The sequence below is a fragment of the Mustelus asterias genome, unplaced genomic scaffold (assembly GCF_964213995.1).
Source record: "Mustelus asterias unplaced genomic scaffold, sMusAst1.hap1.1 HAP1_SCAFFOLD_853, whole genome shotgun sequence".
Lineage (NCBI taxonomy): Eukaryota > Metazoa > Chordata > Chondrichthyes > Carcharhiniformes > Triakidae > Mustelus > Mustelus asterias.
The window spans coordinates 125859-145136 of NW_027590799.1; the positions used below are offsets into that span (position 1 = coordinate 125859).

At 51.7% G+C, this 19278-nt stretch overlaps 1 protein-coding gene across 1 annotated transcript in view; it reads right to left on the reverse strand.

Annotated features, from left to right (window-relative positions):
- Positions 1 to 19278, reverse strand: part of LOC144487535 (membrane-associated guanylate kinase, WW and PDZ domain-containing protein 3-like) — a 79046-nt gene that overhangs the window by 45316 nt on the left and 14452 nt on the right. Inside the window, exons 4-10 of the mRNA XM_078205620.1 lie at positions 18608 to 18727; positions 13195 to 13377; positions 9875 to 10052; positions 8913 to 8950; positions 7084 to 7263; positions 4303 to 4752; positions 1095 to 1388 (exon numbers count right to left, since the gene is read on the reverse strand). Of these exons, the coding sequence (XP_078061746.1) occupies positions 1095 to 1388; positions 4303 to 4752; positions 7084 to 7263; positions 8913 to 8950; positions 9875 to 10052; positions 13195 to 13377; positions 18608 to 18727 (1443 nt within the window). The remainder of the gene's footprint in view (positions 1 to 1094; positions 1389 to 4302; positions 4753 to 7083; positions 7264 to 8912; positions 8951 to 9874; positions 10053 to 13194; positions 13378 to 18607; positions 18728 to 19278) is intronic.

The following is a 19278-nucleotide window of genomic DNA, read 5'->3' on the forward strand; positions in this document are numbered from 1 at the left end:
GTTAAAGTCCAACAGGTTTATTTGGTAGCAAATACCATTAAATTGCATTAAATGCCGGGGTTCACAATGGAGAGAGAGGGGACAGGACAGCTGTGTGAGAGAGGTGAACAGAGACAGCTTCCATGTTCAATATGATACCCTCCTGGGTAAATATCCTGCCAGGATGTTAACTCCAGATTAGCCGCCTGGTGAGCTGCCATCTGGAGGATGGAAGCGGAGGAGATTAGGGAGCATTAGTACAGGTGGTATAGGTGGCATCCTCATAACAGGAGGGTTGAATTATTTAAATCTGAAAACAACAGGCGGAGTCAATCAACATTCCGAACCCACTTTCTCCCCATAGTCCTGTATCAATCCCCAAACTAATCCCATTGTCCTACTCTCTCCCCTTAACCCTGTATCAATCCCAAACTAACCCTACTGTCCTACTCTCTCCCCATAAACTGTATCAATCCCAAACTAATCCCACTGTCCTACTCTCTCCCCATAGTCCTGTATCAATCCCCAAACTAATCCCACTGTCCTGCTCTCTCCCCATAGCCCTGTATCAATCCCAAACGAACACTACTGTCCTACTCTCTCCCCATAAACTGTATCAATCCCAAACTAATCCCACTGCCTGCGCTCTCCCCATAGCCCTGTATCAATCCCCAAACTCATCCCACTGTCCTACTCTCTCCCCACAGCCCTGTATCAATTGCCAAACTAATCCTACTGCCCCACGCTCTCTCCATAGCCCTGTATCAATCCCAAACTAATTCCACTGTCTCACTCTCTCCCTATAGCCCTGTATGAATCCCCAAATTAATCCCACTGCCCCACCCTCTCCCCATAGCCCTGTATCAATCCCAAATTAATATTTTGCTCCTTTACCCAGTGTGCCAGTGCCTGCCATTTTACCCAGTGATGCCAGTGCCTGCCATTTTACCCAGTGTGCCAGTGCCTGCCATTTTACCCAGTGATGCCAGTGCCTGCCATTTTACCCAGTGATGCCAGTGCCTGCCATCTTACCCAGTGTGCCAGTGCCTGCCATCTTACCCAGTGATGCCAGTGCCTGCCATCTTACCCAGTGATGCCAGTGTCTGCCATCTTACCCAGTGATGCCTTGTCTCCGAATGCATTCTGTGATGAAACTGCGAGGACCTCAGATCCCTCTTCCTCCCACTGAGGGTGAACGTCCGCTTGCTTTTGGCTACTTATAGTCTTCTCTTGTGTCTGACTGTGGGGGGACTCCAGGTCCTGTTGTCCAGAGCTGACACCAATGGCTGGCACTCCATCTGTGTCTCTGCTTCCTCGCTCTGTGGTCCCAGACTGCAGCTGAGCTGAACTATCAGCCAAAGACTTTGTGGAATTGGGCGAGTGCGGTGTGCCAGTTAGGGGGACCTCCACTGCAGTGAAGAAAGAAGCAATCTCTTATCCTTCTATACCCTAATAACACGCTTCCCACTGCCCCAGCAACCCCATACCCAACCAACACCATTCAGCATGGAGTGAGACTGACCGACATACCCTAATAACACACTTCTCACTTCCCCAGTGATACCTATACTCCAAAAAGCACCATCCAGAATAGAACGAACATCGCCAATATACACCCTTTTACAGAGTCTCCCAATCCGAGACCTCTTTTATAGAGAGAGTCTCCCCATCAAAAACCACTTTTATAGAGAAAGTCTCTCCATCAGAGACCCCTTTTATCGTCTCCCTCATCAGAGACCCCTTTTATAGAGTCTCCCCATCAGAGGCGCCCTTCATCGAGTCTCCCCCATCATAGTCCTCATTTATAGAGAGTCTTCCCATCAGAGACCCTTCTTGTAGAGAGTCTCCCATAAGAGTCCCCTTTCATAGAGACAGTCTCCCCATCAGAGACCCCTTTTATAAAGAGGGTCTCCCCATCAGAGATCCTTTTATAGAGTTTCCCCATCAGAGACCAGTTTTATCGAGAGTCAAATAACTTCCCAGAGATGCTGAGGGTCGAGCGAGGAGGAGGAATTGCCAGGAATTTAGTATTACTAAAAAGGTTTTGATGCAATTAATGGTACTGAAAGCTGACAAATCTCTAGGGATCTGATAATCTACATCTCAGGTACCAAAGAAGCGGCATTGAAATGGTGGATGTGTTAGTTATCATCTTCCAAAATTCTATAGATTCCCGAACAGTCCTGGCAGATTGGAGCGTGGCAAGTTTAACCATGCTATTTAATGAAAGGACGGAGAGAGAAAACAGGGCATTACAGACCAGTTAGCCAAACATCAGTAGTAGGGAAAATGCTCGAATCTATTATCAAGGATGCAATAACAGGATACAGAGAAAATATCAACAGGTTTAGACAAAATCAACATGGATGTATGAAAGGGAATTGGCAAACAACTGGAGTTTTATTCGAGGATGTAACTAGTAGAATAAATAAGGGAGAACCAGTGGATGTGGTGTATTTGGGTTTTCAGAAATCTTTTGATAAAGTCCCACATAAGAGGTTAGTATGCAAAATTAAAGCGCATGGGATTGGGGTAATATATTGGCATGGATTGAGAATTGGTTAGCAGACAGGAAACAGACAGTAAGAATAAATGAGTCTTTGTGGAAGTGGCCGGCAGTGACTAGTGGGGTTACACAGGGATCAGTGCTGGGACCCCAGTTATTCACTATATACATCAATGATTTGGATGAGGGAACTATTAAGTATCATTTTCAAATTTTACTAATAACACAAAAGTTGGTGGGAATGTGAGTGGTGTGGAGGATGTTAAGAGGCTTCAAAAGGTGATTTAGACAAGTTGAATGTGTGGACAAATGTGTAGCAGGTTCAGTATAATGTGGATGAATGTGAAGTTCTCCACTTTGGATGGAGACACAGAATGGCAGAGTATTATTTAAAAGGTAACAGGTTGGGAAATGTTAATGTACAAAGGGCCTTAGTACACAAGTCACTGAAAGCTAGCATGCAGGTACAGCGAGCAATTATAGAATCATTGAGATATACAGCACAGAAACAGGCCCTTTGGCCCAAATCGTCCATGCCAACCAGGTTTCCTAAACTGAACTGGTCTCATTTGCCTGCGTTTGGCCTATATCTCTCTCAACCTTTCCCATCCATGAACCTGTCCAAATGTATTTTAAATTTTGGAATTGTACCCACCTCAACCACTTCCTCTGACAACACATTCCATACACGCACCACCCTCTGTGTAAAAAATTGCCCCTCAGGTCCCTTTTAAATCTTTCCCCTCTCACCTTAAGCCTATGCCCTCTAGTATTGGACTCCCCTACCCTGCGGAAAAGACCTTGGCTATTCACCTTATCTGTTTCCCTCATGATTTTATAAACCTCTATAAGGTCACCCCCCATCCTCCTACGTTGCAGGGAAAAAAGTCCCAGCCTATTCAGCCTCTCCTTATTATTCAAAGCTTCCAGTCAAAGAACAAAGAACAATACAGCACAGGAACAGGCCCTTCGGCCCTCCAAGCCCGCGCCGCTCCCCGGTCCAGGATTGAATCCTGAATCCAGGATCCCCGCCCAATTTTCCAGCCTATCTACATACCAATATCCTATCCACCGAGCTGTCCCTCACAGCTACGATGCTGTAGTAACAATGTCCCAGTAACATCCTTGTAAATCTTTTTTGCACCCTTTCCAGTTTAATAACATCCTTCCTATACAGGGCGACCAGAATTGTATACAGTACTCCAGATGTGGCCTTACCAATGTCTTGCACAGTTGTAACATAATATCCCAACTCCTGTATTTAGGACAGATGTTAGAGGTAGGTTCTTTACTCAGAGAGTAGTAAGGGCGTGGAATGCCCTGCCTGCAGCAGTGGTGGACTCGTCAACGTTGAGAGCGTTCAAGTGGTTATTGGATAAACATATGGATGATATTGGAATAGTGTAGATTAGAGGGGCTTTAGATTGGTATCACTGGTCGGCGCAACATCGAGGGCCGAAGGGCCTGTACTGCGCTGTAATGTTCTATGTTCTATGTACTCAATGCTCTGACCGATGAAAGCAAGTGTGTCAAACGCCTTCTTCACTACCCTGTCAACCTGTGACACCACTTTCAAGGAACTATATCCCCTAGGTCTCTCTGTTCAGCAACACTCCCCAGGGCCCTACCATTAACTGTGTAAGTCCTGGTTAGTTAGGAAGGCATTTGGTATGTTGGCCTTCATTGCAAGAGGACTTGAGAAGAGGAGCAAGGATGCCTTACTGCAGCTCGACAGGGCTTTCTGAGACCACATCTGGAGTATTGTGTGCAGTTTTGGTCTCCTTATCAAAGGAAGTTATATTAAAGCTTTGACTCACCTGCCCTCTGGACCAAGAGGATTGCATCTCCTGTCCGGGTGTGTGTCTGGAGTACTTCCTCCAATTTCTGGTCACTCAGTGGCCGCACCCGCTGCCCGTTCACCTTGACAACGAGGTCGCCCTCCCGCAGGTCCGGGCAGAGGCGCCCGTCGCTGATGCCTGTCACTCTGGCGTAGCCACCGGTGCCCCGAGTCACCGTGAAGCCCGGCCCCCTGCTGCTCTGCATGACGGCCACAGGCAGCATGGCTAGGCCAGGGGCAGGGGGGCCGCTGGTGGCCCGTGCATTGACCTCGGCCAGCAGGTGGGGCTCCACGTTGTAGAGAGGCTGATAGCCACGCCGCAGGTGCAGCTCTGCCCCTGTACCCTCTGGGATAGCCTGGAAGACATGCACCACCTGACCATGTGTGTAGCCCAGGACTGAGATCTTGTCAATCGCCACAATGACGTCATCTGCAGCCAATAGAGAACAGAATTAGCCGGCCATGCTCCACCCCCAGAATCAACAACATTTTCTTCCAGTGAGTCTCCTCGAACTCTTCCCTTCACACCGGACTTCCTGCTTCACCCTCCATCAGCCTCCTCCCACTGTCCCCTCCCTCCCATAGCCCCCAAATTCTTCTACTCCCCTCGCCCATTTCCCATGGGAGCCAGTTCCATATTCACCCCAATCTCTGAATAAGGGAGTTTCTCCTGATTTCCCGATCGTATGTATTAAGCTTCAGGCTCCCTAGCTCTGGATCCCCGCGACACCTGGGAACATCTTCTCTGCTCCAACCCTATCGATGCACTCTCGATGTTTTGAAAATCTCAATCAGGTCACCCCAGTGAGATAAGGAGACCAGAACTGTGCACAGGATTCCCAGTGGAATCATAGAAATCATAGAAACCCTACAGTGCAGAAGGAGGCCATTCGGCCCATCAAGTCTGCACCGACCACAATCCCACCCCACATATTTACCCGCTAATCCCTCTAACCTACACATCCCAGGACTCTAAGGGGCAATTTTTAACCTGGCCAATCAACCTAACCCGCACATCTTTGGACTGTGGGAGGAAACCGGAGCACCCGGAGGAAACCCACGCAGACACGAGGAGAATGTGCAAACTCCACACAGACAGTGACCCGAGCCGGGAATCGAACCCGGGACCCTGGAGCTGTGAAGCAGCAGTGCTAACCACTGTGCTACCGTGCCGCCCTGTCTACCTGTGACACCATTTTCATATGTGGTATGGAATACAGAGACTGGAACTGTGCACGATATTTGCAGTGAGATATGGAGTCCGGAACTGTGCACAGGATTCCCAGTGGCATACAGAGACCGGGACTGTGCACGGTATTTTCAGTGGGATATGGAGATGAGAACTTTGCACAGGATTCCAAGTGAGATACGGAGATCGGAAATGTGCACAGTATTCCCGGTGAGATACAGAGACCGGGATTGTGCTCAGTATTTCGAGTGGATTATGGGGACCGGAGTGTGCACAGTATTCCCAGTGGGATATGAAACCTGAACTGTGCACAGTATTTACAGTGGGATATAGACACCAGAACAGTGCACAGTATTCCCCATGGGATATGGAGACCAGGTCTGTGAACAGTATACCCAGTGGGACATGGGGACTGGAACTGTGCATGGTATTCCCAGTAAGATATGCAGTTCAGAACTGTGCACAGTATTCCCAATGGGATGTGGAGACTAGGTCTGTGAACAGTATTCCCAGTGGGATATGGAGACCAGAACGGTGCACAACATTCCAAGTGAGATACGGAGATCGGAAATGTGCACAGTATTCCCAGTGGAATATTTGGGCTGGAACTGTGCACAGTATTCCCGGTGAGATATGGAGTCTGGAACTGTGCACAGCATTCCCAGTGGGATATGGGGACTGGAACTGTGCACAGTATTCTCAGTGGAATATGGAGATTGGAATTGTGCACAATATTCCCAGTGGGTTATGGAGACCTGAATTGTTCACAGTATTCCCAGTGGGATATGGAGAACGAAACCATGCACAGTATTCCAAGTGGGATATGGAGCCGGAAACAATGTGTAGTACTCCAGGTGGGCTATGGGCCGATTCCTGTTCCCCCTGAAATTAGAAGTAGAATATCCCCGCTCCCTATCTTAGAATCATAGAATCCATAGAATTCCTACAGTGCAGAAGGAGGCCATTCGGCCCTTCGAGTCTGCCCACTGACACCAATACCACCCAGACTCTATCCTTGTAACCCCACCTAATCCCCTGACACTAACTGGCAATCCCACCCAGACCTGTTACCCGTAACTCTAAGTATTTACACCGCTAATCCCCCTAATCTATACATCTTGGGACACTCGTGTCAATTTAGCATGGCAAATCCATCTAAACTGCACACCTTTGGACTGTGGGAGGAAACCGGAGCATCCGGAGGAAACCCACGCAGACACAGGGAGAACGTGCAAACTCCACACAGACAGTGACCCGAGGTGGGAATTGAACCTGAGTCCCTGGCGTGTGAGGCAGCAGTGCTAACCACTGTGCCACCGTGCTGCCCTTAGTTTTTGTTCCCCTATTGTGTCAGGAATGATGTGTGATGCGCAGTTTGAATCTCTGGCAATGTGTTCACTGGCAACTATGAATCCGAGTCTCGAATCCCCTTTCCCACTCTTACCCCCACAGACATCCCAGATTCGGGAAGCCTAGTTATCGCTCCTAATAAATGCCGCAACTCAAACTGAACAATCTGGAACATAAGTGGCTTTTTTCACACCCCCTGATGATGCAGTCGGGGTTACTCACGGACTTGCACATCTCCACTCCGATCGGCTGGACCACCCACCACCACACTGACAATCTGCAGCAGCTCAGTCGGACGGTTGCCGCCGGCGATGGTGAAGCCAAAGGTGTTGTTGGTCTTGGTGACAGTGGTAAACACAGAGTGACCAAGCATCAGAGAGACGTCTGGCAGCAAGAGACTATCTGTGAGGGGGTAGAGAGAGAGAGCGATAGAGAGAGAGGATGGTGGAGAGGGAGGAGAGACGGAGAGAGAGAGAGATGGAGAGAGAGGATGGCGGGGAGGGAGGAGAGACAGGAAGAGAGAGAGAGAGATGGAGAAAGAGAGGACAGGGGAGAGGGAGAGGAGACGGGGAGAGAGAGAGAGATAGACAGGACGGGGGAGAGGGAGGAGAGGGGGGGGGAGAGGGGGGGGGAGGGGGGGGAGGGGGGGGAGAGGGGGGGGGGGTAGAGGGGGGGTAGAGGGGGGGGGAGAGGGGGGGGGGGAGAGGGGGGGGGAGAGGGGGGGGGAGAGGGGGGGGGGAGAGGGGGGGGGGAGAGGGGGGGGAGAGGGGGGGAGAGGGGGGGAGAGGGGGGGGGGGAGAGGGGGGGAGAGGGGGGGGAGAGGGGGGGAAAGGGGGGGGAGAGGGGGGGAGAGGGGGGGGAGAGGGGGGGGAGAGGGGGGGAGAGGGGGGGGAGAGGGGGGGAGAGGGGGGGAGAGGGGGGGAGAGGGGGGGGAGAGGGGGGGGAGAGGGGGGGGAGGGGGGGGAGAGGGGGGGGTAGAGGGGGGGGGTAGAGGGGGGGGTAGAGGGGGGGGGAGAGGGGGGGGGAGAGGGGGAGGGGAGAGGGGGGGGAGAGGGGGGGGGAGAGGGGGGGGAGAGGGGGGGGGAGAGGGGGAGGGGAGAGGGGGGGGAGAGGGGGGGGAGAGGGGGAGGGGAGGGGGAGGGGAGGGGGAGGGGAGGGGGGGGAGACGGGGGGGGAGAGAGAGGGGGAGAGAGAGGGGGAGAGAGAGGGGGAGAGAGAGGGGGAGAGAGAGGGGGAGAGAGAGGGGGAGAGAGAGGGGGAGAGAGAGGGGGAGAGAGAGGGGGAGAGAGAGGGGGAGAGAGAGGGGGAGAGAGAGGGGGAGAGAGAGGGGGAGAGAGAGGGGGAGAGAGAGGGGGAGAGAGAGGGGGAGAGAGAGGGGGAGAGAGAGGGGGAGAGAGAGAGGGGGAGAGAGAGGGGGAGAGAGAGGGGGAGAGAGAGGGGGAGAGAGAGGGGGAGAGAGAGGGGGAGAGAGAGGGGGAGAGAGAGGGGGAGAGAGAGGGGGAGAGAGAGGGGGAGGAGAGAGGGGGAGAGAGAGGGGGAGAGAGAGGGGGAGAGAGAGGGGGAGAGAGAGGGGGAGAGAGAGGGGGAGAGAGAGGGGGAGAGAGAGGGGGAGAGAGAGGGGGAGAGAGAGGGGGAGGGGGGGGGAGAGAGAAAGGAGGGAAAGGGAGCGAAAGGACAGAGAGAGAGAGAGCGATGGGGCAATAGAGCGCAAAAATTGAGGAGAAAGGGAGGGGGAGATGAAAAAGAGGAAGAGAGACAGGAGTGAGACAGAGGAGAAAGAGATGAAGAAGGCAAGATCGAGAGAGAACGAGATGGAGGAGAAATGGAAGAGAATACAATGGCAGTGAACAAAAAACTGGTGAACAAATGATTGTAATGTGCATATTAACAGATATGATCAGTAAAGTGGAGACAACATTGAGGACAAATTGCAAGCTGTGTGTGTTTCAATGTCACTTGCTGTACATGTAAAGTACTGACAGTCAGAATCGGGGACTCACTCATTACCCAAACACTGTCTGTGGGGAATACAGTGTGGAGTGACCACTTACCATTTCCTCTGTTTGACAGATACTGTTTGTTTTCATGGCTGCAAAAAAATGAACACAAACATGAAACTTTAAATACGCAAGTTAGGGTGTTACAGTGAGGGCTGTGGTATATATCAGTGTTACAGTGAGGGCTGTGGTATATATCAGTGTTACAGTGAGGGCTGTGGTATATATCAGTGTTACAGTGAGGGCTGTGGTATATATCAGTGTTACAGTGAGGGCTGTGGTATATATCAGTGTTACAGTGAGGGCTGTGGTATATATCAGTGTTACAGTGAGGGGTGTGGTATATATCAATGTTACAGTGAGGGGTGTAGGATATATCAGTGTTACAGTGAGGGGTGTAGGATATATCAGTGTTACAGTGAGGGATGTGGGGTATATCAGAGTGTTACAGTGAGGGGTGTGGGATATATCAGTGTTACAGTGAGGTGTGTGGTATATATCAGTGTTACAGTGAGGGGTGTAGGATATATCTGTGTTACAGTGAGGGGTGTGGTATATATCAGTGTTACAGTGAGGGGTGTGGGATATATCAAAGTAAAGCAAAGTAAAGTTTATTTATTAGTCACAAGTAAGGCTTACATTAACACTGCAATGAAGTTACTGTGAAATTCCCCTGGTCACTACACTCCGGTGCCTGTTCCGGTCAATGCACCTCACCAGCACGTCTTTCACACTGTAGGAGGAAACCGGAACGCCCGGAGGAAACCCATGCAGACATGGGGAGAACGTGCAAACTCTACATAGACAGTGACCCAAGCTGGGAATCGAACCCGGGTCGCTGGCACTGTGAGGCAGCAGCGCTAACCACTGTGCCACCGTGCTGCCTGTACAGTCAGGGGTGTGGAATACATCAGTGTTACAATAAAGGGTGTTTGACACATTAGTGTTACAGGTCAGGGTGTGGGATATATCAGAGTGTTACAGTGGGGGGTGTGGGGTGTGTAAAACATACATACTCATTACATAGTGTTTCCCTTGTGGAGCTGTTGGCTTTCGTGCCGTTCATTGTGTTTGTTGTAATGTCGCGTTCCTCACTCCCCTCCATTTGCTCTGTAACGCCATTTCCAGTGGGTGCTGCACTCTGATTGGTGCTCAAGCCAGTCACATGACCATTGCTTGTTGCAGCTGTTGAACCTATCAATGAATCACAGTGTCAGAAAAAAATCAGTGTCCCGGGATAACCGCATGACCCGAGGATCCTGGGATAACCGCGTGACCCGAGGGTCCCGGGATAACCGCGTGACCCGAGGGTCCCGGGATAACCGCGTGACCCGAGGGTCCCGGGATAACCGTGTGACCCGAGGGTCCTGGGATAACCGCGTGACCCGAGGGTCCTGGGATAACCGCGTGACCCGGGGGGTCCCGGGATAACCGCGTGACCCGGGGGTCCCGGGATAACCGTGTGACCCGGGGGTTCCCGGGATAACCGCGTGACCCGGGGGTTCCGGGATAACCGCGTGACCCGAGGGTCCCGGGATAACCGCGTGACCCGGGGGTTCCGGGATAACCGCGTGACCCGAGGGTCCCGGGATTACCGCGTGACCCGAGGGTCCCGGGATTACCGCGTGACCCGAGGGACCCGGGATAACCGTGTGACCCGAGGGTCCCGGGATAACCGCGTGACCCGAGGGTCCCAGGATAACCGCGTGACCCGAGGGTCCCGGGATAACCGCGTGACCCGAGGGTCCCGGGATAACCGCGTGACCCGAGGGTCCTGGGATAACCGCGTGACCCGAGGGTCCTGGGATAACCGCGTGACCTGGGGGGTCCCGGGATAACCGCGTGACCCGGGGGTCCTGGGATAACCGTGTGACCCGGGGGTCCCGGGATAACTGCGTGGCCTGGGGTTCCCGGGATAACTGTGTGACCCGGGGGTCCCAGGATAACTGTGTGACCCACGGGTCCCGGGATAACCACGTGACCGGGGGTCCCTGGATAATCATGTGATCCAGGACAAAGAACATAGAACAAGGAAAAGGAACAGGCCCTTCGGCCCTCCAAGCCTGTGCCGATCATGATGCCTGAACTAAACTAAAAAAAAACTTTCTGCCCTTACTCGGTGGGTATCCCTCTATTCTCCCTAATCAGGTATCCATCCAGATGTCTCTTCAATGTTGCTAATGCGCCTGCTTCCACCACCTCCTCTTGCAACACGTTCCAGACACCCACTACTCTCTGTGTGAAAAATTTCCTCCACGCATCTCCCTTAAACTTTTCCCCTCTCACCTTTGTAACTGACATTTCCACCCTGGGAAAAAGCCTCTGACTATCCACCCTGTCTGTGCATCTCATCATTTTTATAGTCTTTCCAGTGAAAACAATCCTAGTTTATTCAACCTCTCTTCAAAGCCAACACCCTCGAGACCAGGCAACATCCTGGTGAACCTTCTTTGCACTCTCTCCAAAGCTCCCACATCCTTCCGGGAGTGTGGTGACCAGAACTGCATGCAATACTCCAAATGCTGCCTAACCAAGGTTTTATATAGCTGCAACATGATTTCCCAACTCCTGTACTCAATGCCCTGGCTGATGAAGGCAAGAATGCCAAATGCCTTTTTAATCACCTTGGCCACCTGTCTTGCCGCGTTTAGGGAACTGTGGACCTGCACGCCCAGATCCCTCTGTATGTTAATGTTCCTAAGGGTTCTGCCATTTCCAGCATACTTCACATCTAAATTTGATCCTCCAAAATGTATCACCTTGTATTTGTCCGGGTTAAAATCCACCTGCCATTTCTGTGCCCAAGTCTCTAATCTATCTACATCCTGTTGTATCCTTTGACAATCTCCGGCACTATCAGTAACTCCACCAATCTTTGTGTAATCCACAAATTTACTAATCACACCACCCACATTTTCCTCCAGATCATTTATATATACTATAAACAACAGAGGTCCCAGCACTGATCCCTGTGGAACACCACTAGCTGGATCCCCATTCTGAAAAATACCCTTCCAACGCTACTCTCTGTCTTCCACAACCAAGTAGGAAGTCTAACAACACCAGGTTCAAGTCCAACAGGTTTATTTGGTAGCAAAAGCCACTAGCTTTTGGAACAGGCTGTTCCTTCGTCAGGTGGGTGGGAGTTCTGATCACAAACAGGGCACAAAGACACAAACTCAATTTACATGAATAATGATTGGAATGTGAGTCTTTACAGCTAATCAAGTCTTAAAGGTACAGACAATGTGAGTGGAGGGAGCATTAGGGCGCATTTCTACAACCAAGCCAGTTCTGTATCCATTTACACAGCCCACCCAGAATCCCATGTGATTTTAGTTTTTGTACCATTCTGCCATGTGGGAATTTGTCAAAAGTCTTACTAAAGTCCATACAAACTACATCCACAACCCTTCCCTCATCAATTATCTTTGTCAACTCTTCAAAAAACACAATCAAGTTGGTGAGACATGACTTTCCCCGTACAAAACCATGCTGCCTGTCATTAACTAGTCCATTTTCTTCCAAAAGGTCTGGTTTCTGGACAATCCCAATATCAGGCTTCCTGTACAAGAGGTCAATCCCCCTGTGACAATCCAGTGCAGGCGCTCAAATGCCCAGTTGGTGCCTGAAAACATCCAAACAATGAATCCATGAATCCTCCGGTCCCACTGACCCATTCCGTCCATCTCCCGGCCTTCCTTTTTCCCACCTCGAGCCTCTGGCCTGGACCTTCCGTCCCCCTTACTCCAACCCAACCAGACTCTCTGATCACAGCAAAAGCCACAGCTGGAGCAAGGGCCTGGCTTGCTGCAGGCAGCTGGAGCCTGGGCCTGCTGGAGGTAGCTGGAGCCTGGGCCTGCTGGAGGCAGCTGGAGCCTGGGCCTGCTGGAGGCAGCTGGATCCTGGGCCTTAGCCTGCTGGTGGCAGCTGGAACCTGGACCTGCTGGTAGCAGCCGGAGCCTGGCCTGGGCCTGCTGGTGGCAACTGGAGCCTGGGCCTGAGCCTGCTGCTGGCAGCTGGGAGCCTGGTCTGGGGTCTGCTGGTAGCAGCTGGAGCTTGGGCCTGGGCCTGGGCTTGCTGCAGGCAGCTGGAGCCTGAGCCTGCTGGTAGCAGCTGGAGCCTGAGCCTGCTGGTAGCAGCTGGAGCCTGAGCCTGCTGGAGGTAGTTGGAGCCTGGGCCTGTTGTGGTAGCTGGATCCTGACCGGGCTTGCTCCAGGCAGTGCCACCCGTTGCACACCCCAATCCCACAATGACCCAGACATCCAAGCTGCTGGTGGGTAGCAAATTGCTTCGATGCGAGGTATCAGACTGGGCAGAAAGACAGGCAGCTCACCTGGGTGCGTGGAGGTCTCCTGCAGCTCTCCCGCCCGACTCCCTGGGCCCTCGTCCCTGCCAGGCCGCTTTTCCAAATTGATGAACGACTTGCTGCGTGAGGCATGCCTCAGCATGGAAGGCTCCAGGATTAAAGTGCCATCCGTGGGAAGAATTGGGGGCACAGGTGTCCCATAATAGTTTCCTAACATCAGAACAGAGAGTCACAGTTACAAAGAAACTGAAACCAACATGGTATATACTCCCTCTACACTGTCCCCATCAAACACTCCCAGGACAGGTACAGCACGGGGTTAGATACAGAGTAAAGCTCCCTCTACACTGTCCCCATCAAACACTCCCAGGACAGATTCTGACTGGAGGAAGTTTCAGAGATAGATACAGGTTAGATACATTATATATATTACTGTAGTAAGAAGTCTCACAACACCTGGTTAAAGTCCATCAGATTTATTTGGAATGACAAGCTTTTGGAGCGCTGCTCCTTCCTATAGAATCCTACAGTGCAGAAGAAGGCCATTTGGCCCATCGAGTCTGCACCAACTATAATCCCACCCAGGCCCTAACCCCATGCATTTACCCTAGTTAGTCACCAAGCCTGACAACCAAGGGGAAATTTAACATGACCAGTCCATCTAACCAGCACATCTTTGGACTATGGGAGGAAACCGGAGCACCCGGGGGAAACCCACGCAGACACGGGAAGAATGTGCAAACTCCATATAGACAGCGACCCAAGCCGGGAATCGAACCCAGGTCACTGGCGCTGTGAGGCAGCAGTACTGTGCCACCGTGCTGCCAAAATACTGGAGAAACCATATCCCTCAGGTGAGTCTGAGGAAGGAGCAGTGCTCCGAAAGCTCACCTGAGAAAGGAGCAGCACTCCAAAAGCTCGAGATTCCAAATAAACCTGTTGGACTTTAACCTGGAGTTGTGAGACTTCTTACTGTGCCCATCCCAGTCCAATGCCGGCATCTCCACCTCATATACTATTATATACAGAGATAGATTGTAGGGGCAGAAGTTTTCAGAGGTGGGAAGGCCTTTAAATTCTGTAGGTCAGAGTTAGGCAGGTTGTAGGGGTTGGAGGAGGTTAAAGTGATCAGGAGGATTGTAGGGGCTGGAGGTTACAGAGATAGGGAGGATTGTCAGGCTAGAGGACACAGACTGGAAGAATTGTCGGGCTGGAGGGGCTTACAGAGATTGGGAGGGTTGTTGGGGCTGGAGGAAGTTACAGAGATAGGGAGGATTGTCAGGGTGAAGGTTACAGTGCCATGAATCTGCCTCGTAACAGCAGCAACAAGAATTTAACAGGACATGATCAGATGCGACCAGGCCAGCAACAGGTACGTATCAGCCTAGTGACAACAGTGGCAAGCATTCAAAAGATGTAATTTTCCAATAATGAGATTAGCAGCTATTCAGATAGAATCAACTGTAAATCGCCTTATCAGTAGGAAGCAGATTACTGAGATGACTGAGAGATCAGTGGAGGTAAACATATGCTAATTTCTAGATTCACGGGATTTGAGAGATGTAGACAGCCAAATACACAGAATGAAGAGTTAAAGAGTTAAAATGGTATAATTGCCAGCACCCTCAGAAGCAGGCAGGCAGTTTACATCTAACCGTCGAGAGACCAGGTTACAATTCACAGCCAGAAGCATAGGCACGCATCTAAGTCTTAGAGCCAAGGCATACAGAAAACTTTATAAAGGCAGTTTTAATATCTTCACTGGACCAGCAAAAATGTTTCTCAGCCCTGTATTGTGTGGTAACTATAAACTGGATTTGATTTATGGATTTATTTAACTTGGATGTTGTTTGGGGTGGCACAGTGACACAGTGGTTAGCACTGCTGCCTCACAGTGCCAGGGCCCCGGGTTCAATTCCCACCTCGGATCACTGTCTGTGTGGAGTTTGCACATTCTCCTCGTGTCTGCGTGGGTTTCCTCCGGGTGCTCCGGTTTCCTCCCACAGTCCAAAGATGTGCAGGTTAGGTTGATTGGCCATGTTAAATTGACTCTAGTGTCAGGGGGATTAGCAAGGTAAATATCAGGGGTAACGGGAATAGGGCCTGGGTGGGATTGTGTTCGGTACAGACTTGATGGGTTGAATGGCCTCCTTCTGTACTGTAAGGATTCCTGAAATTGGGAAGATGGAAGACTTAAAAGAATTCAGGGATCGTCGATATATTTTATTTTATTTATTGTCACAAGTAGGCTTACATTAACACTGCACCAAAGTTATTGTAAAAATCCCCTGGTCGGCACACTAGGCAGCACGGAGGAGGTTACAGAGAAAGGGAGGATTGCAGAGGTTACAGAGATAGGGAGGTTGGAGGAAGTTATAGCATTGTGGTTAGCACTGTGCCACCATACCCGAACCCACTGCACCCATATCCACTGTACCTGAACAGGCGCTGGAGTGTGGCGACTAGGGGATTTTCACAGTGACTTCATTGCAGTGTTAATGTAAGCCTATTAAAAAATAAACTTAAAAAATACTTAAAACACTCCGGCGCCTGTTCGGGTACACTGAGGGAGAATTTAGCATGGACAATGCACCTAACCTGTACATCTTTCAGATTGTGGGAGGAGACCGGAGCACCCGGAGGAATCCCACAGAGACACGGGGAGAACATGCAAACTCCACACAGACAGTGACCCAAGCTGGGAATTGAACCCAGGTCCCTGGTGCTTTGAGGCAGCAGTGCTAACCACTGGACCACCATGATCATTTGGAACAAGGGTAATTTCCACATAAACAGTGTGTGTTTTTGGTGATTAATATACTTAATTGTCTTAGAGTATTTTTGTCCAGTTCATATTTGTCTTTCCTTTAATTCAATAAATAGTCTTTAATACTTGTTATACAATGACTGGATTAGTTCTTCTTACTGGGGTTTCACGGTATTCCTCGCAACATTCCAAAAACAGAACTATGCAACATCACAAACCAGTGTTTCAATCTGGGACACCTTCACAGATAACATCAGTGTAGTTTGTGGCAACAGAGATAGGGAGGGTGTAGCAGCTGGAGGACGTTACAGAGATAGGGTAGGTTGGAGTGGCTGAAGGACTTTACAGAGACAGGGAGGGTTGCAGAGGCAGGAGGTTACAGAGATAGGGAGGGTTGCAGAGGTTGAAGGAGGATATAGAGATAGGGAAAGTTGCAGAGGTTGAAGGAGGCTAGAGAGATAGGGAGGGTTATAGAGGCTGGAGGAAGTTATAACGACAGGGAGGGTCATAGGAAATGGAGGAGCTTGCAGAGATAGGGAGGGCTGGTACAGAGATAGGGGGGGCCGATACAGAGATAGGAAGGGTGGTTACAGAGGTAGGGAGGGCTGGCACAGAGGTAGGGAGGGTGGTTACAGAGGTAGGGAGGGTGGTTACAGAGGTAGGGAGGGTGGTTACAGAGGTAGGGAGGGCCGGTACAGAGGTAGGGAGGGCGGTTACAGAGGTAGGGAGGGCGGTTACAGACGTAGGGAGGGCTGGTACAGACGTAGGGAGGGCTGGTACAGAGGTAGGGAGGGCTGGTACAGAGGTAGGGAGGGCTGGTACAGAGGTAGGGAGGGCTGGTACAGAGGTAGGGAGGGCTGGTACAGAGGTAGGGAGGGCTGGCACAGAGGTAGGGAGGGTAGGCACAGAGCTCGGGAGGGTAGGCACAGAGCTCGGGAGGGTAGGCACAGAGCTCGGGAGGGTAGGCACAGAGCTCGGGAGGGTAGGCACAGAGCTCGGGAGGGTAGGCACAGAGCTCGGGAGGGTAGGCACAGAGCTCGGGAGGGTAGGCACAGAGCTCGGGAGGGTAGGCACAGAGCTCGGGAGGGTAGGCACAGAGCTCGGGAGGGTAGGCACAGAGCTCGGGAGGGTAGGCACAGAGCTCGGGAGGGTAGGCACAGAGCTCGGGAGGGTAGGCACAGAGCTCGGGAGGGTAGGCACAGAGCTCGGGAGGGTAGGCACAGAGCTCGGGAGGGTAGGCACAGAGCTCGGGAGGGTAGGCACAGAGCTCGGGAGGGTAGGCACAGAGCTCGGGAGGGTAGGCACAGAGCTCGGGAGGGTAGGCACAGAGCTCGGGAGCGTTGGCACAGAGCTCGGGAGGGTTGGCACAGAGCTCGGGAGGGTTGGCACAGAGCTCGGGAGGGTTGGCACAGAGCTCGGGAGGGTTGGCACAGAGCTCGGGAGGGTTGGCACAGAGCTCGGGAGGGTTGGCACAGAGCTCGGGAGGGTTGGCACAGAGCTCGGGAGGGTTGGCACAGAGCTCGGGAGGGTTGGCACAGAGCTCGGGAGGGTTGGCACAGAGCTCGGGAGGGTTGGCACAGAGCTCGGGAGGGTTGGCACAGAGCTCGGGAGGGTTGGCACAGAGCTCGGGAGGGTTGGCACAGAGCTCGGGAGGGTTGGCACAGAGCTCGGGAGGGTTGGCACAGAGCTCGGGAGGGTTGGCACAGAGCTCGGGAGGGTTGGCACAGAGCTCGGGAGGGTTGGCACAGAGCTCGGGAGGGTTGGCACAGAGCTCGGGAGGGTTGGCACAGAGCTCGGGAGGGTTGGCACAGAGCTCGGGAGGGTTGGCACAGAGCTCGGGAGGGTTGGCACAGAGCTCGGGAGGGTTGGCACAGAGCTCGGGAGGGTTGGCACAGTGATAGGGAGGGTTGGTACAGAAATAGGGATGGTTGGTACAGAGATAGAGACGGTTGGTACAAAGATAGTGTCAAGCTGGTGAGACTGTGAAGCAATTTGAAAACAAGGATGATAATTCTTTTTATGGAGTTGTTGCCGGATTGAGAGGGAAGGTGGAGAAGTGAGTGGTTGGGGGTGATGGGTGAATGTGGCGGATTATTTATAGAATATGCAGCCCACGATATTCCAGCTTCTCCCTTTGCGAACCGTGTGCAGTTTTGGTCCCCTTACCTCCGAAAGGATATTATTGCCATAGAAGGAGGGCAACAAAGGTTCACCAGACTTGTCCAGGGATGGTGAGACGCTGCTGTGAAGAGAGATTGGGCAAACTGGGCCTGTATTCTCTGGAGTTTTGAAGAATGAGAGGTGATCTCATTGAAACCTACAAAATACTGAAAGGAATAGGCAGGGTAGAAACAGGTAAGATGTTGCCCTTGGCTGGAGAGTCTAGAATAGAGGGCATAATTTCAAAATAAGGGGGCAGTCACTTAGGACCAACATGAGTAAGTTCTTTACATGGAGGGTTGTGAATCTTTGGAATTCTCTATCCTATATGACTGTGGATGCTCAGTCATCGAGTATGTTTAAAGCAGAGATTGCTGGGTAATGTAAAGGATTATGGGGATAGTGTGTGTCAAAGGCATTGAAGTGTCCGATCAGCCATGATCGTATTAAAATGGCAGAGCAGGCTCGAAGGGTTCCTCCATGCCACAGTGATGGGAGTGAGGAGAGGATTACCTTCAAACTTTCCGCTCTCCAGAAGTCCACCCGCCCTCTCCAGGGCCTGAAACTCTGACAGGCTGATGAAATGGTAGTCGACACCTGGAACTTCCCCATCCCGAGGGGCCCTGGTCGTACCTGTCGGAACAAAATGGGACACATCAGTCCATGGGATTTCACCAGAAGGAGAAGCGAAGGAGGCCACTCTGCCCCTTCAACCAGCTACTAGAGGAGACCATAGTGCAGTGACTCAGGTATCGACATTTTTACCTCAGGTGGGGGTGGGGGGGGGTGGGGTGGGGGTGGGGTGGAGTGGGTAGGGGTTCTGATTGACTCCTGTCAACCATTCCCTCCCCCCCGCCCCACACACCCCCATTCCGGCCCATTCTTTCCACGATGGTGGAGTCAACATTTATTTCGCAATTAAAAAATAATTCTTTGCTCATACATCAGGTAGCGGTTTGTGGGATCTTGCTATGCCCAGTATAGGTCGCGGCATTTCCTGCATTAAAACAGAGACTGTGCTCTGATTGAAGCATCTCTTTCGATGGCAAAAGCTCCAGAAACCCCCGAGATCTCGTAATCCGGTAGCCCAGGCCAATGCTCTGGGTACAGGGGGTTCGAATCTCCCCACAGCACAGTCGAATTTGAATTTAATTAATAAAATCTCCATTTAAAAGCTAGTAATG